This window comes from Rhinatrema bivittatum, chromosome 13 (genome assembly GCF_901001135.1).
Source record: "Rhinatrema bivittatum chromosome 13, aRhiBiv1.1, whole genome shotgun sequence".
Classification (NCBI taxonomy): domain Eukaryota; kingdom Metazoa; phylum Chordata; class Amphibia; order Gymnophiona; family Rhinatrematidae; genus Rhinatrema; species Rhinatrema bivittatum.
In genome coordinates this window covers 6,890,192-6,913,932 of record NC_042627.1, presented here as the reverse complement: position 1 = coordinate 6,913,932, position 23,741 = coordinate 6,890,192, and the positions used below count along the sequence as shown (strand labels likewise).

The window sequence follows — 23,741 nt, the reverse complement described above, 5'->3', positions numbered from 1 at the left end:
AGTCTGGACTGGGGCAGGGCAGGCAGCAGGCAGAGACATGGTCAGTGTCATGGTAGGCGGCAGGCAAGGCCAGGTCAGAGTCCAGTCCAAGGTCAAGGCAGACAGGAGGCAGGGCATGGTCAAAGTCCAGGCAAGGATTGTGGCAGGCAGCAGGCAAGGCAAGGAAAATGTCTGGTCCAAGGTCAGCAACTAAGGAGTGAAACCTAGACCAGGGAGACATGGACGGGACAGGAACACGACAGAACCACGAAGCAACTAGCACTGCAGGCAGGAGCATAGCAGAAGACCTGTTGCTGAGGTAGCACGCGGTGGGAGGCAATGCCCGAAATGTCTGGAGCTAAGGGGTGTTACAACAGCTCACAAACCTGCATTCAGCCTATTCCAGAACGGATCACTGAGCGCAGCACACTCATTCTTTGAAAGGGCATGGGATAATAGTAAGACTATGTGTGCGTGCTCCTGTGTGAGTGGGCGAAGGAAGGCTGCTGGCCCTTCTGCACATTGGCAGCCGAGTGTGTATGGATGGGACTTTGTGTGGCTTGTGGACAGAGCCCTCTGCCATGCTCCTGAAATTTCAAAACTCACCATCCATTTCCTCTGGAGCCAGCTCTCTCTCCTGAGCAAAGCAAAGAAAGGGAACAACACAGAGAAATAGTTCAGGAGGAGGGAAAGCTCTTACAATAAAACTTTACACTACCGGCGTCAGGATCCCCAAGCAGTGGCATGGCCGGAGAATCGGAGCAGCCCGTAGCCCCCTTTCACGGAGGGAGTGATGATGATGGTTTAGCTCTGCTCCTTTCTGCCCATCCCTGACAGGTTCTCACCCCTGTGCCACCCCCACTAAGGACCGGCTCTCCAGTGTTTTACAAGCACGGCTCCTGGTTTCCTCCAGTGGCTCTGGGGTACATTCTGTGTTGTGTCAAAGTTTTCTGCACCAATTATGTGGCAAATTTGCATATTAATTGTATTAACTTTACTTTTTTTTTTTTTGATCTGAGATATCACATCAGTTTACATTCAGGTACTGTAGGTATTTCCCTATCCCCGGAGGGCTTACAATCTGTCTGTACCTGAGGCAATGGAGGGTAAAGTGACCTGCCCAAGGTCACAAGGAGCGACAGCGGGATGAGAACGCTGGTCTCCTGGTTCATAGCCCCCTGCTCTAACCACTAGGCTATTCCTCCTCCTCCCTTTATTAAAACAAAGTCATTTCTGGCTTTTCTTTATCTGAGTTCAGCTTACTGTAACATTAATTATAGGGCTGTTCAGCAACCTGTCAGAGACTATTTAGCTCTGCAATAAATTTGTTTTACGCTTATACTTCACTGATAATGTGTGTTCTGCTATCGTTTGTTCTGTGATGTTTTTTGGGTTTTTGTTTTTTTTTGTTTTGATGTGGTTTGTTACTATTTTGCTAATAAAGAGACTGAACTCAGATAAAGAAAAGCCAGTCTTCATCCTGGACTTGGCCTTTCAGGCTTCGGCCTGTTCTTGCTGGGGCGCCCCCTGTCAGACTTTGGTTCCTATTGGCGCCCGGGTCTTCGGGATTCCGCCTCGTCCAGTACAGACTCTTCAGTTTCGTTGTTGCTGCCTCTGGGCTGACCTCTCCATCTTCTCATCGACGACTACACACTGAGGCCCACCTAACTCCAGTCGGCCCCGGTACCCAAAGGCTCAACCCACGGGGAACGAGGGCTGGTATTGGCGAAGCTCCAGCCGGCGTCCATCAGTCAGCCCACTCCGCCTGCCGACGGTGGGGACCCTTAGGATCCCTCCTATGAGTAGCGTCAACCCCTCCTCGGTCCATGGGTCCACCTCCTGCGCAACATCAGGTCTTTTTGAAAAGTAACCACTTGGTAATTGAATTCAACACGTCTTCCTCAAGGATCCACTGAATCCTAGATGGAATAAGAAATGCCTTATGATAGCTTAGAAAGTTGGGAAACCCTACCCCACTGTGTTCTTTAACCGGTTTTAATTTCCACTATGCAATGTGAGAAGTCTTCCTTCTCCATAGAAAGGAGATCAACATTTTATCGACCTTCGTGTAGAAGGATCTAGGGAAAAATGAAGAAAACGTACTCAAGATATAATAAAGCTGTGGAGCTAGCCTCATCTTGATAGACTCTAACCTCCCTCACCACCGAAGTGCAGTGTCATTTGGGATCTGAGTCATAAGATCTTCAATCCACAACAGAAAGGAACTTATCACTCAGATATTCAAAGCAACCAGCAGACCACTTATCCATAATCAGATATCGTACACAGAATCTAGTATGTTGCATAAGCTCTGTTTTATCTCAATTAACCTTAAAATCAGGGAAATCCCCCAGAAAATTCAGCAATTAACTACAAAAGACAGGAACGGAGACTTCAGGATGTGACAAGAAGATCAATGTGGCATCTTTCATATGCAGCAATTTTGTATTCCAAAAGCCCTAACGAAATCCCAGAAATAATCTCTCTCTCTGCCACACAACAAACCGTAAAGGCTGCAGAGGTAGAATTAAAAAGCAGAGGAGAAAGAGGGCAGCCTTGTCTCGCTCCTCTACCAAGATCAGAACTACTAGAAAGGATAAGTGCAAATATTGGTGACCTTGGACAACTGTACAATGCCTGAACCAGGCCAGAACTCAGGGACGGCATCTTTCAAACCAGCGCGTGGGCGCGCCCATGCGCATTCATCGGCCCGCACCCAGGGGGCGTGGTTATTTTATAACAAACGCCCGTATTTGCACGCCGGTTATAAAGTAGCCTGTCTGCATGCACAGCTGCGCCCGGTTTTAAGTGGATGCCTGCCCGTGTACACAAAAGCCACTTCTACAGCCTAAGTGGAGACATTTTAAAAGGGACGCGCGCCGACGCCATTGCCTGTTTTACCAGTTCCTCCCCAGTTAGCCCAGTTAACAGCTAGGTCCTCCAAACCCCTCTGGTTTGAAACCCCCTCCCCCCAGTTACCCCAGATGCTTTACTTTCCTCCAAAATGGCTCATCGGTTTTTATTTTTAATCACACGCCACCCACAACAAAAGTAAGGTCACACGGCAGGGGACCTCGGCGCGCGTCAGATCGTGTAAGTGTGTTTTTACGTGCAAATTTCCGGTGCGAGTCTCGACGCGCCCGTGCCGCGGCCCCCGTCTTGAGAAGTTCCGAGCTGTGTGTGCTGCGGGATAATCACGCGTGTCCAAGCGGCTTTTAAAACCCGCCTGGCGCATGCTGGCCCAGCACATTCACTCATCCCCTAATGGAGGCAGCTGGAGGACTCAAAATATTACAATTCGGCTACCTTTTAATTATTATTATTGTTAATATTTCCTACAGCCGCTCTTTAATGTGAGAGCAGTATCGATTAAAGGCCGCAACGGTGCAATTTATTTTTTTGACTCTATACTACTGGCATTCTTACCTGATTACGCTTTTACATAATTTCTTCCGCTCTGATACTTATTAGATCATTTGTCACCCCTCTCCCCTATGCTCATTTCCTTTTATATACATTTATTGTATGCCTTGATACACATCTATGTATTTAATTTTAATAATTTTCTTTTATCTCGGGAGTCCTGGAAGCAGCTCTAAATTACTCCCTCTTGGGATAGGTATAGCTTTGGTGTGCCCACTTGTAAAGACTGCTCTGGGAGGACAATCAGGAAGGTTCAATTAGGTTCTTACCTGCTAATTGGCTTTCCTGTAGTCCTGACACACTAATCTATAGCCCCAACCTGGGAAGAGAACAGGGGGGGGGAGGTTGAAAAGAAAAACCAAACTGTGTACAGGTGTATATATACATATATATGTCTGAGGGTATATAGGTTGACATACACAGAGAAATGAGCGAAAGGATATTGTTTGTGTCTAATAACTTTCGGTTCCAGGGGATCCTTCCTTATCCTCATAAAACGAATGGCGAGTAAGTTGTTGACCCTACAGAAAACAGCAATCCTAATCGGGAACGTGAAGTAGGAATTCTTGCTCCTGTGCTAGAAGCCAGGGAATTAACGTTGGTGAGTAAGAAAAGCTTGAGCTGTATGCGGAAGTGGTGGGGAAGCCAGGCTAGTGACTTGAGAAGAGGAAGTACATGGTCATAGTGACACTGGAAACAGATAAGCCTTTCAACTGATTTTGAATAGATTGCAGTGGTGACTGATGGTCCAGGAAGAATGCTGCAAGAGCTAGTTGCAGTAATCTAAGTGGGAGGCGATAAGAGAGAGGATGAGCATTTAGATAACTGAAAAAAGGAAGGTTAAAGGCAAGTGAAAGAGGCTATTTTAGCCAAAAAAACCTTCCTTCAAAACTTGGAAATGGGATCCATCTGAACAAAATAGGAAAAAAGCATAAGCATTGTCAAGTTAAATATCAAACATTGAAAAGACAGGCTAAGGCAGAATTTGAAAAGAAGTTGGCCACAGAGGCAAAAAATCATAATAAAAATGTTAAAAAATATATAAGAACATGCCATACTGGGTCAGACCAAGGGTCCATCAAGCCCAGCATCCTGTTTCCAACAGTGGCCAATCCAGGCCATAAGAACCTGACAAGTACCCAAACACTAAGAAAATCCCATGTTACCATTGCTAGTAATAGCAGTGGTTATTATCTAAGTCAACTTAATTAATAGCAGGTAATAGACTTCTCCTCCAAGAACTTATCCAATCCTTTTTTAAACACAGCTATACTAACTGCACTAACCACATCCCCTGGCAACAAATTCCAGAGTTTAATTGTGCGTTGAGTGAAAAAGAACTTTCTCCGATTAGTTTTAAATGTGCCACATGCTAACTTCATGGAGTGCCCACTAGTCTTTCTACTATCCAAAAGAGTAAATAACCGATTCACATCTACCCGTTCTAGACCTCTCATGATTTTAAACACCTCTATCTTATCCCCCCTCAGCCGCTCTTCTCCAAGCTGAAAAGTCCTAATCTCTTTAGTCTTTCCTCATAGAGGAGCAGTTCCATTCCCTTTATCATTTTGGTCACCCTTCTCTGTACCTTCTCAATCAAAATTATATCTTTTTTGAGATGGGGTGACCAGAATCGTACACAGTATTCAAGGTGCGGTCTCACCATGGAGCGATACAGAGGCATTATGACATTTTCCGTTTTATTCACCATTCCTTTTCTAATAATTCCCAACATTCTGTTTGCTTTTTTGACTGCTGCAGACACTGAACCGACGATTTCAATGTGTTATCCACTATGACACCTAGATCTCTTTCTTGGGTAGTAGTACCTAATATGGAACCTAACATTGTGTAACTATAGCATGGGTTATTTTTCCCTACATGCTTCACCTTGCACTTGTCCACATTAAATTTCATCTGCCATTTTGATGCCCAATTTTCCAGCCTCACAAGGTCTTCCTGCAATTTATCACAATCTGCTTGTGATTTAACTACTCTGAACAATTTTGTATCATCTGCAAATTTGATTACCTTACTTGTCGTATTTCTTTCCAGATCATTTATAAATATATTGAAAAGTAAGGGTCCCAATACAGATCCCTGAGGCACTCCACTGCCCACTCCCTTCCACTGAGAACATTGTCCATTTAATCCTACTCTCTGTTTCCTGTCTTTTAGCCAGTTTGTAATCCACGAAAGGACATCGCCTCCTATCCCATGACTTTTTATTTTTCCTAGAAGCCTCTCATGAGGAGCTTTGTCAAATGCCTTCTGAAAATCCAAGTATACTACATCTATCGGTTCACCTTTATCCACATGTTTATTAACGCCTTCAAAAAAGTGAAGCAGATTTGTGTGGCAAGACTTGCCTTGGGTAAAGCCATGCTGACTTTGTTCCATTAAACCATGTCTTTCTATATGTTCTGTGATTTTGATGTTTAGAATACTTTCCACTATTTTTCCTGGCACTGAAGTCAGTCTAACCGGTCTGTAGTTTCCCGGATCACCCCTGGAACCCTTTTTAAAAATGGGGGTTACATTAGCTATCCTCCAGTCTTCAGGTACAATGGATGATTTTAATGATAGGTTACAAATTTTTACTAATAGGTCTGAAATGTCATTTTTTAGTTCCTTCAGAACTCTGGGGTGTATACCATCCAGTCCAGGCGATTTACTACTCTTCAGTTTGTCAATCAGGCCTACCACATCTTCTAGGTTCATCGTGATTTGATTCAGTCCATCTGAATCATTACCCATGAAAACCTTCTCCATTACGGGTACCTCCCCAACATCCTCTTCAGTAAACACCGAAGAAAAGAAATCATTTAATCTTTCCGTGATGGCCTTATCTTCTCTAAGTGCCCCTTTAACCCCTCGATTATCTAACGGTCCAACTGACTCCCTCACAGGCTTTCTGCTTTGGATGTATTTTTAAAAGTTTTTACTGAGAGTTTTTGCCTTTACGGCCAACTTCTTTTCATATTCTCTCTTAGCCTGTCTTATCAATGTCTTACATTTAACTTGCCAATGTTTATGCATTATCCTATTTTCTTCTGTTGGATCCTTCTTCCAATTTTTGAATGAAGATCTTTTGGCTAAAATAGCTTCTTTCACCTCCCCTTTTAACCATGCCGGTAATCATTTTGCCTTCTTTCCACCTTTCTTAATGTGGAAGCAGGAAGCCTGTGAGGGAGTTGGTTGGACTGTTAGATGATTGGGGGTTAAAGGGGCACTTAGAGAAGATAAGGTCATCGTGGAAAGACTAAATGAATTCTATGCTTCAGTGTTTACTAATGAGGCTGTTGGGGAGATACCCGTTCCAGAGAAGGTTTTCAAGGGTGATGATTCAGAGGAACTGAACCAAATTACAGTGAATCTAGAAGATGTAGTAGGCCAGACTGACAAACTAAAATCACCTGGATCAGATGGCATACACTCCAGGATTTAAAAGAACTGAAAATTGAAATTTCAGATCTATTAGTAATCATTTGTAACCTATCATTAAAATCATCCATTGTACCTGAACACTGGAGGGTGGCCAATGTAACCCTGATTTTTAAAAAGGGCTCCAAGGGTGATCCGGGAAACTACAGATCAGTGAGTCTGACTTCAATGCCAGGAAAAATTGTGGAAACTATTCTAAAGAACAAAATCACAGAAAATGTAGATAGACATCATTTAATGGGATACAGACAGCATGGATTTACCCAAGGGAAGACTTGCCTTACAAATCTACATTTTTTGAAGGGGTTAATAAACATGTGGATAAAAGTGAACCTGTAGATGTAATGTATTTGGATTTTCAGAAGGCGTTTGACAAATTCCCTTGTGAGAGGCTTTTAAGAAAACTAAAATGTCATGGGATAGGAGGCGGTGTCCTGTGGATTGCAAACTGGCTAAAAGACATCCAATTGGCAGATGAAATTTAATGTGTTGTGACAGAGGGGCAGATAAAGGGCTGTTTCTGCCCTGCTAACTGGGCCCTGGAGAGGCAGAGCAGGATACAGCTTTCCTTAATCTATCTTCTGTCCTTTAATGGTAGGGTTCAGTTAAATGAATTTCACCCTCTGGCCAACTCCCTTCTTTCTCTCATGATTGGGACTATCTTCAGGTCAAATGCAGAGAGCAAGAATTAAAATGATTCTAATTCAGAAGGCACTGCTGTGTCTACAGTATCTCTCTCTCTGTTCCTCCATTTCTTCACCTTGTGTTTTATCTCTTTCTCTGTTGGAAACAGACATGAATTAGCCATACATAACCCCATACCTGGGAACTTTAGATGTGCTGTCACTCTGAGATTGTCGTAGATTAGTGGGGGTCACTGGGGGAGGGGACAACAACATATCATTGTGATAGACAGATGCATGAAAAGATATAATATATAGGCTGGTATTACTGTGATACACCTGCAACTCTCCTAACTTCCAGGACTCAGTAGTAGCAACCTTAATCAAAAGGCAGCACAGCAAAAGTACACCAGGCCCTAGAACACCAATACACCTCCTATTGGGAAACAGAACAAACTGGGCTGCTACAGATCCCCTCACAGAAACTGCACGCTAGCCGAATCCCTCACCTCAGTCACACACACAGGACAGGGACAGATCCTCACCAAATACAGAATTGGAGACCACAAATAGAAACAGCTGGAAACCCCAAGTAGCCAGCCTCTACCCTCCACTGCAGTGGGACCCCTGCCTTACCTTGCCGAACAAGGCATTGAGGAACGGTGAATGCCTTTGTGTGATTATGGACTGCGCGTCACTGTGTCTTTTGCCCCGGGCATGGGCATGACCATGGTTGGCATGGGGGCTTTTCCTCGCCTTGCTCTCCTCGTCTCCCCCCTTTGACTCTTTTCTGTTTTCTCTTTTACTGTCTTCATTCTCTTCCTTGGTGCTCTTCTCCGCTTTCTGCTTGGCTCCTGCCTTCTCCTGCTTTGTTTTTGTGGTTTTGGGGGGGGTTCTCCTCGGCCTCCCTTTTCTCCTCTTTCCGCTGCTCCTTCTCACTGCTACTGTTGCTTCGAGGCATAGATGAGGAGGGAGTGATGGGCGGCAGCGCAGGCTGAAGTCCCTTTTCTGCTGCCTCTGCTACTCTCAGCAAGAAGGGGATGTGGAACAGGAGAGATTGCAGGAGAATCCTATTAGCTGTTCTCCTCTCAAGGCAGAGAAAGATCAAGGTACTTAGCAATAATTAGTGCAGTCAGGGCTCACATAATCCAGGAGCCGCAGCTGCTCATGTTAGTGGGACATTCAGCAGAGAACACCCTCTGCCACCCTATAACAGACCCTTGCAGGAGGTGGGGGTGGGGGGATTGAAAGCACCAAAAGTGCTGAGAGGCGGTAAAATCCTAAATTTATCCCTGCCTAAGGGAGAAGTAAAAGGCTTCTGCTAGCTGCAGGTGGAAGTGGTAACTAATTAGCGAGGAGCTGGCTGGCAGCACTATGTGCTGGAAATGACATTTACACATATAGTGATGCAGCCAATAAATTTGGGAGAAGTACAGATGCCAAGTCTCCTGAGGTCAAGGGCCAGTCTCAGGCTGTCCGTGCATAGCAGGGATGAAGAGAGTGTGTCTGGTGCTGAATGGACTGGGAGGTGAGGAGAGCTGCATCTGGGGAGAGGAGGAATAAGCCTAGTGGTTAGAGCAGTGGGCTACGAACCAGAGTAGCAGAGGCAGCAGAAAACAGACTTCAGCCTGCACTGCCACCCTTCACTCCCTCCTCATCTATGCCTCGAAGCAACCTTTGCAGTGCGAGAAGCTGCCAGCAGATCCAGAAACGGAAGGTCCCAGTGATCCACTATCAGCTGAAACGCCTCGTTTGACAATTCCCATTCTCCTGGATGCACTTACATTGTCTCCTGCGCTTACATTGTCTTTACCTGCAATGTGCAAGGCTGAGATCTTTTCTAAAGACGAACTTCCACCCATTCCATAAGTTGGGCAATTTCCTGCGACACTTGCTGGCTCTTGGGTCCTCCCTGCTGATTGATGTAAGCCACTGTTGCTGCTTTGTCCAAAATTATTTGAACTGCTCAACCCTGTAAACTCCACTTCTTTAGCCTAAGTGCGGATTTGGTTTGGTGAGTGTTTGAGGCTTGGTGTGAAGATAAGAATATTTTATTTTATTTTATTTATACAATTTTTATATACTGTTGCACAGAAGCAAGTTCTATCTCTACGGAATACAAGAACATAAAAAATTGCCATACTGGGTCAGACCAAGGGTCCATCAAGCCCAGCATCCTGTTTCCAATAGAGGCCAAAACCAGGCCTCAAGAACCTGGCAATTACCGAAACAACAAGAAGATCCCATGCTACTGATGCAATTAATAGCAGTGGCTATTCCCTAAGTTAACTTGATTAATAGCCATCGATGGACTTCTCCTCCAAGAACTTATCCAAACCTTTTTTAAACCCAGCTACACTAACTGCACTAACCACATCCTCTGGCAACAAATTCCAGAGTTTAATTGTGCGTTGAGTGAAAAAGAACTTTCTCCAATTAGTTTTAAATGTGCCCCATGCTAACTTCATGGAGTGCCCCCTAATCCTTCTATTATCCGACAGAGTAAATAACTGATTCACATTTACCCATTCCTCACCTCTCATGATTTTTAAGACCTCTATCATCCTGCTCATTTTGGAATTTTTGCAGGATGACTCAAATAAAGGGTTGGCCCTTAATTCATTAAAGGTACAGGTGGTGGCTCTTGCCTGTTTTAGTGGTCGGGTGAATGGTGGACTCTTGTCGGCTCATCCTGATGTGGCCCGTTTCTTGAAAGGAGTGAAACATCTTCGTCCTCCCTTGTGGTTACCTGTGTTCTTGTGGAGTCTTAATCTGGTTTTGGAATTTTTAGCGAGCCCTACTTTATGACCGATGCATGCCCTCTCCTTATGGTTACTGACCTTGAAAACGATGTTTCTTGTGGCAATTTGTTCGTCTGAACTACAGGCCTTGACTTTCCGGAAGCTGTTCCTTCGAGTGACTCCAGGGCCGATACAGCTGCGCATTGTTCCTTCCTTTTTGCCAAAAGTGGTTTCGGATTTTGACTTGAATCAGTCCATTTCCCTGTCGTCTCTGTATCGCCTGTTATGGCCCTTGGATTTCAACAGGCATATCTTGAGGTATTTGGAGGTTTCTAAACCTCTCAGGAAGACGGATCACTTGTTGGTTCTCCACGGTGGAAGTAAGCAGAGCAAGCTGGCATCGAGGGCTACAGTAGACTGCTGGATTAAGGAGGTAGTCATGGCCACATAACTGGATGCTAGTCAGCCATTGCCTAGTCAGGTTAGGGTTTATTCCACTAGGGCTCAGGCAGTGTCATTGGCGGAGGTTAAATTATTGTCTCTCATTGACATTTGCCGAGTTGTGAAGTGGTCGTCCTTACACACCTTTTCCAGGTATTATTGTCTAGATGTGCAGGCCCGGGAGGACGCAGACTTCGCACATGCGGTTTTGATTGGACTGCGAGCAGCCTCCCGCTCTGATCGTGAGTAGCTTTTGTACATCCCACTTGTTCTGGATCCACCTGTCTAAACACTAAGAAAAGAGAAATGGAAGAAGATGGAGCAAGTTATTAGAGAGGGATATGGATTAGAGATGTGAATCATTTTTCAACGATTAAAATTATCGTCCGATAATTTTAAAATCGTCATAAATCGTTAAAGAACACGATACAATAGGAATTCTCCCGATTTATCGTTAAAAAATCGTTAATCGGGTTAGTGCGCCCTAACGGGAGTTAGGGCGCACTAACCATTGTTAGTGCGCACTAACAGAAAATGATACAAATTGACACTTTTCGGGTCAGCTAGGAATGAATATGTATTCCTATTGGCTGGCTGCCCTCTTATTTATTGATGTTACCAAGGTTCCCACTGAGGTGATGGTTGGGGGGATGGGAAATGGAAACGGTTGGTAGCTTGACAAAAAAAGTAATGTGATCAGTCAATGTGACTAGAACTTGTGCCCTATCCCTGATACCGGGGGTGTTGTGATCTTCCTGCACGCAGTGCCCTATCCCTGATACCGGGAGTGTTGTGATCTTCCTGCATGCAGTGCCATATCCCTGATACCGGGATATTTGTGATCTTTCTGCAGGCAGTGCCCTATCCCTGATACCGGGAGTGTTGTGATCTTCCTGCACGCAGTGCCCTATCCCTGATACCGGGGGCGAAAGCGGCCTCTGTGCGTGCAATTGGGCCGCTCAAGACATGACGTCACATGCCGTGATGCCAAACGTCGTGACGTCACGCCTTGAGCAGCCCAATTGCAAGCACAGGGGCCGCTTTCGCCTGTGCAGGCATCCATCTTCGCCGGCAGCTGGAGGCAGGAGAGCCGCAGTCCGTCTCCGCTGATGTCTGTCTCCGGAGGGGGGCTGCAAGAAGAGTAAGTTGCTTTGTTGCTTTACACTGCCAGTCCTCTCTCCCCTCCTCCCGAAGCAAGGCTGCTTTACGCGCCTTGCTTTGGGAGGAGGGGAGAGAGGACTGGCAATTCCGAGCGTAGGAGAACCGTTCACTTCGTTGCAATTTTTTTTTTCGCTTTTTCGGTTTTTTCCGCTTTCGTTGCTTCGGGAGAAGGGGAGAGGACTGGGATTGCCCCGGAGACCAGCACCCATGGATGTGGCCAGGGCAGGTGAGCGGGGGCTGGGGGAAAGTTTGCCACCTACCCTTACCCCTGCCTCTAACACAGGGGTAAGGGTAGGCGGTAAGTTAGCAGGGTAAACGCATGGCAAAATGGCAGGGTAAAAAAGCGATAGTCGGGGTGCGCATTACTGTATGGGAGGGAATAGCTAATTCGATCGTTTACATCTAATATACATGCCACGGGCGGAAGGAGTTACCCGGTGATTTAAAGAGGCGGTAAGAGTGGGTTAAAGGGGACAGTGTATCGCGGGTTGGACTAACGCTGCCGAAAAGTGAGTAGAAAGCGGGTTAGGAGCAGGGTAACTGCGGCCGCACTTTACTGTATTGACCTGATTATCAGGCGGGCACGTTTCTAACGCAGTCTTATCTGCAGAAATGCTTTTGAAAATTATTCTCCCCTGAGACCACTCTACTTGATCAAATCCTTTTTTTGGCATCTAATTAGATCAGCAGACCAGGGAGCTGCTGGAATTTGGTTCTCTTATTACACCAGGACATTATCAAACGAATAATCAGGGGTGACTTTTATTTATGTATTTATTTATTTACGATTTCTATTCCGCCTCTTCAAAGTTGGAGGTGAGTCACGTAATGCGCGTTTTTTTACAATAAGCAAAAATCAAAAACAAGGCAAAACAAGAATCTTACTTAATCTCTATGTATTAATTTGGGTAATGTTCTCTCTCAAAGCAAGTAAAGCCCCCTATCCCAACTGCTCCTTGGTGACAAGGACTCGTAAGGGCGGTCTTGGGCCGTGGCAGCTCCTGCGCTCCTGGGTTGTTCCCATGCAGGGGGTAGGGGTTGGAGAAGTGTTTCAAGGCCCTTAGGGCTTTGTGGAGGTCCCTCTGCCACAGTCCAGTGAGAACTGTGCACCCCGGTGAACATGCGTTCACTGTCAGATTCTAAGTGTGATGCAGCTATCACTTCAGTTCACGTAGAAGGAAAGTCCAGAGATCCTTGCTGATTTAGCACCCTACTGCTATTTTTGCCTTGGTTTTTCCAGCAAGTTAAGGGTCTTTACATTCCTGGGGGTCCTTTCCACATCTTTATCCTACCTTTTTGTGGGATGTGTCTCAGAGACAGACATTTTCCTCTGAACATGTGCAAAGGGTCTTAGCCTACAGGACCGATCAGGGTCTGGCTGCTCCCCTGGTGGACTGACCTAGTTGTTGGAGAAGTAGTAGTAGTGAGAGGAGAGACATTTTAAGAAGATTTTTGATAAGTGAAGAGTTGTGTATTTTATCCACTGAATCAATTCCTAATACAAGACCTGAATTCTGTTTTTTCCTCCACCCCCTCTTTGTGCCCAGTTAACAGCGAAAGAAAAGACCTGGGAATCTGGTACTGAGATGAGAGTTTGGTTTTCTTTTTTAAACAGCTATTTTTGAACCCAAAACAGGTTTTTAGGATTACCCCAGTTTTATGATTGCCGTTGAGGACAATCATCCCACCCTCTATGGGGAAGGGATAACAGAGGCTGTGGAGATTGGGTCACTTGGGAGGAAGGAGAGTGGCTAGGAGACGCACCATGGATAAATGTTGAAAATAAAATCCTTTCTGGCGAAACTCGATTGTGGGTGGAAATCACGGTGGGTGTACTTTAGTGAGCATTCAGCACAGAAAAATACACTTCTAAGACCTCACAGTCTCAGACAATCTGCAGCGTTCCTTGTAAGCTGAGCACACAAGTCATGAAACAAGCGTGCGCAGGAAAGCAGAGCGCGCACAAGGAAAGGAAGCTAGAACGTGTTCAGGGGGTCCTGGAAAAGCCTCACCAGTACAGCGGGGGCAAAGGCTTTTAGCATTCTGTCCAAATCTATCCACATTGCTGACTTTCCAGAATTGAATATCTTACTGGCTTTATAAACCTCTAGAGCAGGAATGGAGGAGTTCATTGTTTGCTTGGTACACAATCAATCAAAGCACATTTCTAAAGGTAAGGGCAATATCTTTAGGTGATGTAATTGTTTTCTCTCCTGCTCAAAGCTTTTTAATAGAGCTTAGATAGCTTAATCGCCCTCAACTGTCCAGCCAGAATTCCCTCAGGCCAATTCCCTTTCGCATAAGAGTCTTTTATTCAATTTCATCTTCCATGCCACACCCATGCAGCAAAACCATGTAACTGGAAAGTCTTTGCTTATGAGCTCTACCAAGGGGTCCATTTTTATTTTCTAGATCACAAATCTTAACATTTGGGGTTTTTTTTTTTAGATTTAATTACCTTTTCATATCCAAGCTCAAGGCAAGCTACATTCGGGTACGATACCAGAGTAATGAGACACCCCCTTATCACAAGTTTCCCCACATCCCAAACTGTTTGAATCCCATTACATTTTGATCATTAAAGGCCAATTACTCCTTCCATTTTGTCTTGATTTGCTGACATCTTTAAGCTCAAACTTCTCTCTGCATTGTCCAAAAGGTCTATACTCATATTAAAAGAAAAACTGGAGCATGGTTCGATTATATCTATCGTTCCCATTTCACAAATGTCACCTCTTTTTTGCTGTAATTGTGGATGAGGCCAGGTCATTTAATACTGAGCAGCTTTTGCTTTGTATCAGAAATGCAGAACACCCAGCGCTTTAAAGAAAGGGTCCCTGTGCTTCATGAACTGTTTATCGTTCCAGAATGAAATGGCATTTGTGCTGCTTTGGAGACGAGTGGATTGCAGTAGTTCAGTCTCATGACGGAGCTTCTGAAATGCCGGGACATGTAGCTGGGTGTCCGCGGATACATTGTGTGGTGACGCCTCTCTGGTTTCACTCTCCGGTGGAAACGTTCCAGTAACAGGAGGTCCAAGGAGCCATGGATCAGACAGTGAGAGATAGGAGGGCCCTCCCCTAAGGGGATGGGTTTTGGAGTTATTTATAAGATGGCTCCATGAGCCATAGGGAAGGGTTCTGGAGGGGTTTTTTTTGTCTGATCTTGTGGAGTTCAAGGCAAGCGCGGTGGATATAGTTTGATTTGCTGGAGAGAGTAGAAGCGACTTTCTTTGGCAGGGGCCGCTGGGAGGAAGGGAACACCATATATGAATTTCAAAAAATTCATTAACGCTACAACTAAAGAATGTTTCTTCAAGCTACAGGTCCTGAAGCATCTAAGACCGCTCTTACACTTCCAGGATTTCCGTTCTGTGCTTCAAGCAATACTGTTTTCAAAGATTGACTATTGCAACGCTCTTCTACTCGGTCTCCCCGCCTCTTCGACCAAACCTCTACAGATGCTGCAAAACGCAGCAGCCAGGATCCTTACAAACACACGGCGCAAGGACCACATCACACCTATCCTAAAAATCTTACATTGGCTTCCTATTCAACATAGAATACTGTTCAAAGCTCTCACTATCATCCACAAATCGGTCTACCAACAATCCTTTCTCCAACTCACCTTCCCTCTGGAACTACTTACATCTTCAAGACCAATAAGAACTGCCTACAAAAGTAAGCTCAAGGCCCCTCCCAACAAATCATCAGTTCACAACTCCATCCACAAGCGAGCTTTTTCAACAGCAGGTCCTCTACATTGGAATTCGCTTCCTCAAGACTTACGCCAGGAACAATGCCATTTAACCTTCAGAAAAAAACTTAAAACCTGGCTGTTCACACAAGCCTATCGTTGAAGGATTCCATATTAACCAACTCTCTCTCACCCTCCAACCCACCCTTCTCCCTCCCCGCACTCCCAAACTTTTTTCACTTTTTTCCCTTTTCCACTCGCAAACTCAACCCACCCTTTTCCCTCACCCCCGCCACTCCTCCCATCTGACATAACATGTATATTCCAGCTGTATATATTCCATATATATATATTTCCATGTATATTTCCGCTGATTATAATCCATGTTTTCTGTATTATTAATTTATTGTTTTATGTTAATTTATAGTTTGTAATTTTGTTAACTTATTGTTCAATTACTTAATTCTGTCCTATCTTCCGACATCCATGTTTTTACTCTCCCTGTTTTAATGTAACTTCTCTTTTCCACTTATACGTTAATTGATTTTTCCCCTTGTTCTAATGTAAACCGGTACGATAAGACCTGGTCTTGAGTGTCGGTATAGTAAAAGAAGTTAAATAAAATAAAAATAAATAAATAAATATATTCTAGAAAATCTGAAGCCAGTGTGTGAGGTAGAGAAGACATTTCCTGTTCTTCAGTGAGGCCTAAAGGAAGGAAAAGACCTTAGTGAGGGGACCTTAGAGGAAAAAAAATTGAAATGGAACTTATATATTACAAACTATTGTCCTAGCCCCTACTCAACATGTATTTGATGCTGTGTTGACCTAGAATATATATCTGTTAGTGTGTTGACCCAGAATATGAATGTTGCTTTCGTAAACCGTTGTGATCTTCATTTGGAACGTCGGTATCTAAGATGCCTAAATAAACAAATAAATAAATATTCAGGGGAACTGTACTCAAGTGACACGAGAAAGTGAGTAACTATTTTTGAACTGTTTGAGAAGCTGCCTTAGTTTTCTTGAACGGTGGACTTTTTGGGGGGATTTTGTTTGACTTCATCTTGGATTTTGATTTTTGTCAATAAACTCTTGTCTCAACAAGTTTTGTGCGGGCTAAGCTTGTGGTGATGCCTTGGGCCTCGCAGGCCACCCTGCTCCCTGCAGTATGAATTTGTGCCTGGTTTTCCAGGTGCTGCGCTGAGTGGGTTGGTGCTTTGCAGCCTCTGAAGGTGACCCCCGGTGAAGGGGAGGTTACAGAAAGAACACCAAATGTTATCACTGGATGTGCTTCGGGTAAAAATTTCACGTCAGGCTTCGTTTCGGGGCACCCCCGCGGGAATTTCGTTTTTCCTGTGGTTTGGGGTTTGTTTTTCGGGGGCCCCGATTTTCAGGTTAGTGCGCGCTATCGGGAGTTAGCGTGCGCTAACTAAAAAATGAATTTTTTCCGAAATTTTGGAAAAAATGCAGTCGTTTTTTGATTCTCCCAAACCCTTCCGAATTGGGCAATTTTGCTGACATTGCCTAATTCGGGAAAACGATTGCACATCCCTGCACACACACTCAGCTATTCCTCATAACTTCCAGTGCTATAGGCTTTCCAAATGTACTTGAATACAATAGTGTAGTTGCTGTGTTAGCCCACATGGCAATAAAGGTCCACAAAAAAGATATACGGTGATACCTTTTTATTGGACTAACTTAATAGATTTCCTCTTTGGACCTGAAGAAATATATTAAGTTAGTCTAGTAAAGGTATCACTTTATATCTTTTTTTTTGTTGAGCTTTGCTGCTGTACATAAATGTACCTGAGAAACTGTATTCAATCTTTGCCAAGCCAGCCAATGGTCAGATTTTTCTGAATATGCAGACAGCTTTGGGTCTTAGGTACTTAAGTGAATGTGCAGCCCAGAGATGCATGTTGGGCATTAACAGGAGGTGTGCATAGCCTTGGGTCAAATCTGGGGTCTTCAGGTGCCTTTTAATTTTACTTCACCTTTACAGGTGACAGATTTGGGATATCCAAGCAAGATTATAGAAGTGTGACCCCCACTTTTACCGTGAATGCTGATGTGAAACAAAACTGCTCCTAGGTGAGGCTGCCTAGTTTCTCTTATGCTAGGATGAAGAATGGACACAATTGATTTCCTACCAGGGAAAATCTTAAATTGATACCCTCAGACTCACACAAGATGTAACTATTATTTTCCACACTCTCTGTTATGTTATTACCCCCCGTTGTCTGTAAACCGATGTGATATTCATTTAAATGTCGGTATATAAAAGTTCAAAATAAATACATAACACCTGGCTTATTGATGGCGTTAAGACTGAAGGCGTTTTCCATGTGTTCCTGGAACTAAGAGAGCTCTAATTGTTTTCTTTGCTATTATCAAGATTCAGGATCTGCGTATCTAAGGCTGTCCAGCACTGTTTCTGCAGTTTGTATCCTGTGACTCATTGGGTTATGATTAGAGAAAACAACGTTGGAGAGTTGGAGGCATGAAGCCATTGTGTGAGAGTTGCCTTGGGGAGGGGGAGGGGGGATGGTTGTGGTGGGGAAGGCACCCAAAGGAAGGTGCTCTACTGGAGGGGTGGATAGACGGTCACGGAAGAGGAAAGAGAGGGGTTTGTTTTTCCCATTTTCCCTGTTCTGCAGAGAAATACCTACCATTTAACTCTGAGCATGCTCCAATCTAACATCTTACCTGACCACGGGTTAGAACCCATTCACCAATGCTAAGGAAAGAAGGAAATCCCTCGGCACTTTGGTCTATTTCATGTGCCCCTAGCAGGGCTTACGCAAGTATTTGCAGTAAAAACAAAATACACTCCCGTCGTGTGATACCTATAAGACTGGAAATGGTTCTCTGGAAGTGACTGCCTTCATCGTCACGTGAGTAGAATTTCATTTGTGACTTGTAGTGAGTTATGAAAGTGATTCACGTCGCTCACGTAGCACTTAAAGGCATTCGTACCACACCTGCCAGAGCTTCCTCTGCCTCCAGTGTAAGGGAGTTGCAACATTTCCCTGCTTACTGGAGTGGCTGCACATCTCTAAGAGTGGAGGGGTAGTGACATCACAGTAGTGGGCGGCGTCTTTGTGCTCAGAGCACAAAACCCTATGTATTGGGAGGGACGGAGGCCTTTACTGTCACCAGTCCTGGGGAGGTGCCTGGGCTGCAGGGTGCTGGATCCCCAGGGCCTGAGATGGCTGGAGAGTGTCTGTGCTGCTGAGAATCTCTCTTCACGACAGATTGGCTCAGTGAAGTAGAAGAGTCTAACGCACAATTATACTTTGGAATTTGTTGCCAGAGGATGTGGTTAGTGCAGTTAGTGTAGCTGGGTTTAAAAAAAGGTTTGAATAAGTTCTTGGAGGAGAAGTCCATTACCTGCTATTAAGTTCACTTAGAGAATAGCCACTGCCATTAGCAATGGTTACATGGAATAGACTTAGTTTTTGGGTACTTGCCAGGTTCTTGTGGCCTGGATTGGCCACTGTTGGAAACAGGATGCTGGGCTTGATGGACCCTTGGTCTGACCCAGTATGGCATGTTCTTATGTTCTTAAGTGTGTGAGAAGGAGCTGATGCTTGATCAGAAGAGCAGGAACCTCCTCTGAGGAATAAAAGGGAGACCGCCTGCTCATGGTCTCTGAAAAAGCCTCTATCCAGACCAAAGGAGAGGCCGAGAGGTCTGAAGGGCATCACTTCTCAGTAAATTAACTTTTGCTGGTACAGCTAGAATCCTGCTCTGGACATTTTGCTTATTGGAGGAGTGGCTGAGCTTGCTGACAGAATGTGCTGGAGATGGGAAGAGAGACACGAGAAATGCACAGAGCTAGGGCTGCCCTGCCCAGCATGTGCCTGGGGGGTAGAGAGATACCCTGGCGACCACCACAGAGGGACGCCAGAGCTACATAAAGAAAGGGAGAGTATATGACGAGAAACTCAGAAGGCTGGAGTGAAGTATGGAAACATTAGTTACAGCATTATGTCACAATCATAATGCATTGCAGTGCCTGAAGAAGTCCCCATCTCCCTCATCAAAAAGAAAAGGAATAATAAAAGCTTCTTGGAGACTTTATTGTCCGAATAATAGTGGGTCAAAGATGAAATGTAGAAAAGGCAAGAAATGCACATGAATCGCCCAAGAGTGTAACTGCACCAAAATAAAAAACCAGGAGGCAGCAGTAATTGTACCATTCTGCTTTGGATGTCAAAATAGCCATGTTAGAGAGATGATTCTCAACTTAATCAATGGGAATTGTTGAAGTGTGCGACTCAGTATAAAGCTGAAGCAAAGCTGGCATCCATCCCCTCTTCCAGAGAAATGCAAAGCCACCCAATATGCATCCTCACATTGCAGCTGGACATTGTTGCCAGTACAGAAGCCATGAGCTCGGCGGACTCGTCCCAAGTTTCCACCATCGCTGAGCTGGCACGCCAACTTCAACAGCAGCAGAATCAATTGAACACAGTGGCTGGGTATCTCCAGGGTGAGGCTGCTCGGTCTGCTCCGGCTTCCAATCCGGCATCCATGATTCGGCCCACTGCTCCCGTTGCTTCATCTGCCTCTGTCCCTGAGGTACGATGGTGATCTGTGTAAATGTTAGGGCTTCTTGAACCAATGCCAGATGCAATTTGAACTTCAGGCACCCTTGTTTCCACTGGATTGGGTCAAAATGATTTATATCTTGTCCTTGGTCCTGGCCTGGGCTTCATTCCTTTGGGAGAGAGGTGATCCACTCCTGAGGGAATATGAATCACTTCCTATGAGAATTCCATCTGATCTTTGATGAGCCAGGCCACGTGGCTTCCATGGCATCCGAACTTCTGTAGATTAAACAAGGCTCCCAGTACGTGGGGGAATGTGATGCATTTCCACACCCTGGCCTCTGAACTTCACGGGGGCAGTGATAGCCTAATTGCAATATTTAGGAAAGGGCTTACAGAACGCATTAAGGATGAGCTGGCTGCCAGGGATCCGCCTGACACATTGGAAGGGATAATCAGCCTAGCCATATGCCTGGATCTTAGGTTCCAAGAACGAGCTGGTGAGAGGGGCTTAGCTTGTCACCCTATTCACCAAGCCGCACATTTTACTTTAAGAAATTAGCGCCTACCCAAAGGTTAATTTCTGCTGGTGCCAGGGAAGTGCTTTTCTGTGCACCCTCCGACTTAATATCATGGCGACATTAAGTTGGAGGTCCCAAAAGTTAAAAAAAGTTAAAAATTTAAAATAATTTTTTTTAAATGGGCCTGCAGCTCGCGGGTTGAAAACCGGACGCTCAATTTTGCCGTTGTCCGGTTTCTGAACCCGTGGCTGTCAGTGGGTTTGAGAACCGATGCCGGCAAAATTGAGCGTCTGCTGTCAAACCCGCTGACAGCCGCCGCTCCTGTCCAAAAAGAGGCGCTAGGGACGCGCTAGTGTCCCTAGCGCCTCTGTTTACCGCGGGCCCTAATTTAAATAAATAAATCTACTGAATCGTGCGCACAGGAGAGTGGCCTGTGCGAGTGCCGGGAGAGTGGGCGCTTGCTCGTTCTCCCACGATTTTTACTGTATCGGCCCGTTTGTGTCCCTGGTGGTGGAAAATGAGAGGGGACTCTTCTCCATCCGGGGAGTAAGAAAAAGTTTAAGGGACAACAAGCAAGCCTAGAAAGCCTTAAGCAAGAGCTCAACAGGCTGAAATAACTAAGAAAGAGGTGTCTCTGGCAGAAATTAGGAAAACAAGGGTGATGCTAGATAGAGGTGTTTAAAATCATGAGAGGTCTAGAACGGGTAGATGTGAATCGGTTATTTACTCTTTTGGATAATAGAAAGACTAGGGGGCACTCCATGAAGTTAGCATGGGGCACATTTAAAACTAATCGGAGAAAGTTCTTTTTTACTCAGCGGACAATTAAACTCTGGGTTTAAAAAAGGATTGGATAAGTTCACTTAGAGAATAGCCACTGCTATTAGCAATGGTAACTTGGAATAGACTTAGTGTTTGGGTACTTGCCAGGTTCTTTTGGCCTGGATTGGCCACTGTTGGAAACAGGATGCTGGGCTTGATGGACCCTTGGTCTGACCCAGTATGGCATTTTCTTATGTTCTTATATAGAGAGAAAGGACTAACCAAAGGATTAACCTAATTATTAGTTCATCCAGGTTCCTTACAATTCAATATATAACTTTTATAGATGGAATAACAGCAGGCTCCATGGAATCAGAGACAGACAAGTCCAGTCCAGGTTTTTCCCACATTGCAAACTCTAGGGAAATACACTGGACTAGATCCTAAATTCACTGAGCTGGTGAATCCAACTGTTATCCCAAAATTCAGGTTTCAATAGAATATCCACATATAAGGTCTATGTATTTAAACTGGTAATAACAAACACATGTATATTTGCTATTTTTATTTACATGTGTAATAATTACTTGTGTTGCGCCCGTCTGTCACAGATGGCTGCGACCTCTCATGCTCATCTTTTTCCCCGCTCCATCAAGTCTGGGAAGAATGGCGGTCTCTGCCAATCCCCGCTGACCTCTCCGTCGTTCTCAGCACAGCATGGGCCCTGCCGACCGCCATCTTGGACCCGGAATTACCTAAGTTTATCTGGCTGACATTGCTTTCTGGAGAGCAACTAAATGTGGACCCAACTCCATCCCACAGAATGCCCCTTAGTGCATGTAATAGTACACGGAAAACTGGGTTATGTACGTACGTTTACACACTCTGAGCCTGGATCAATTTTAGAGCAGCTAATGTACTCACATAAAACCAGGGACTTGAGCACGTAAGTGCTGTATGTTTGTAAGATTTTTGTGGTGACTATAAATCCTGATATTTTTTTTACTGTGACTCTACAAAAGGAAATTTTGAGATTTATTATCACTTCCTCTATGATGTTAGACTCCCACTGCCTGTACTTTATAAAATGATGTGTTACTGACCACAACAAAGCACCATATGTTCCTCACTACTTCCTCCCTTAATGGAATAGCTCCACATCCTCTAGGTAACACTCCACCCAGCAAAGGGACAGATTACTAGAGCTTGCATTAGCAGTCCAAGGCACAGGGCTATCCTGGCTGGTTCAGAATATAAATAGATGCCATTCCCTCACTAGTGACATGAAGCAACACATCCTGTACAGAAAAATAAAACAGGAGCACCAATGAGCCATGCCTGTGTGAGTCCCTATATGCCAGGGGTCACCTTCCCACCCTCGGGGAGCATTGGGGTTACAATCCTGAGGTGCGAGCTGGAGGCAGGATAACCTGCAGGGCCAGTACCAGGCTGAGAACACTCCACACAAATAAACCACTCTCCAGACTTGAGTTGTACTCAAAAAAAAGGTAGGAAGATGCAGAAAGTAAACAGAATTACAGTTCCAAAAACTCTCTAACTCTTCTTATATCTCATCTTAAGAAACAGTTTCTTCTTACAACACAAGGTCTCTGGATACTTTGTTTCTTCTCTCTCCTCACTATTTTGCACATCCTAGCCTGATCCTCTCTTTACTTTCCTCAGTTATCAAACAGTTACTCACAAGAACGTCCTGCTCAGCTCAAGTTAAAATCTTTCTGGTGCAGCATCGGATCCTCTGAGCCCCAATCAAGCTCCCTCTGGCACAGTTTGGCTTCCTGGCACAGATATGTTGTTGCCCCAGTTAAGCACAGGCTTAATCTTTTAACTTCCGGGCTGTATTGGAACCCTCTGCTTCTTTTCCTCAGGCCTCTGGGGATTTTTTAGAGGAAAATCTCTGCCCACTCCTTCTGCTCCCTTCTGAAATCCTGGGTGAGGCTCACAGCTCCAACCGGTCTCTTTCCCTTCCAATCTGGAGCAGCCCCAGACTCAGGGCTTTTGTTACTTCTGCTAAATTACCAAGCCCCTGGGGGATGGACCTCCTTGTCTGACAAAAAGGGTAGGGAACACCTTCTGACACTTAGCTGACCCAGAGCTCTGGAATATTTCTACGCTGGCTGCAGGTTAACCTCTTGCCCTTTGCACATCCTGTGCATTTTGTGCATATGTTTGCACACTGTTTAAAACTCTGCAGATTTCCCATCCGGAGAAACCTCTGTTTTACCATAAAACCTGCTAGCACTGTTAACCCCTGTATGCTTCTTGTGGCATGGGGGCCACGCCTGTGTGGTAAATCATGAGAAATCCATGCAGGCTGTGCTGCTTCAGGTCCATGGTGGGTAAGTGGATTAAACATATATGTGTAAGCCATCC

General features: G+C 44.9%; 1 protein-coding gene across 2 annotated transcripts in view; it reads right to left on the bottom strand.

The window, feature by feature from the left end:
* Positions 1-23,394, bottom strand: part of LOC115075143 (calcium-binding protein 2-like) — a 34,276-nt gene extending 10,882 nt beyond the window's left edge. Inside the window, exons 1-3 of one of the 2 annotated variants that reach the window (XM_029575366.1) lie at positions 23,053-23,394; positions 10,310-10,943; positions 586-616 (exon numbers count right to left, since the gene is read on the bottom strand). In XM_029575366.1, the coding sequence (XP_029431226.1) occupies positions 586-616; positions 10,310-10,414 (136 nt within the window). In that variant the 5' untranslated portion in view covers positions 10,415-10,943; positions 23,053-23,394. The remainder of the gene's footprint in view (positions 1-585; positions 617-10,309; positions 10,944-23,052) is intronic. The other variant, XM_029575365.1, reaches the window with a different exon arrangement.
* Between the last annotated feature and the right edge of the window lie 347 nt (positions 23,395-23,741).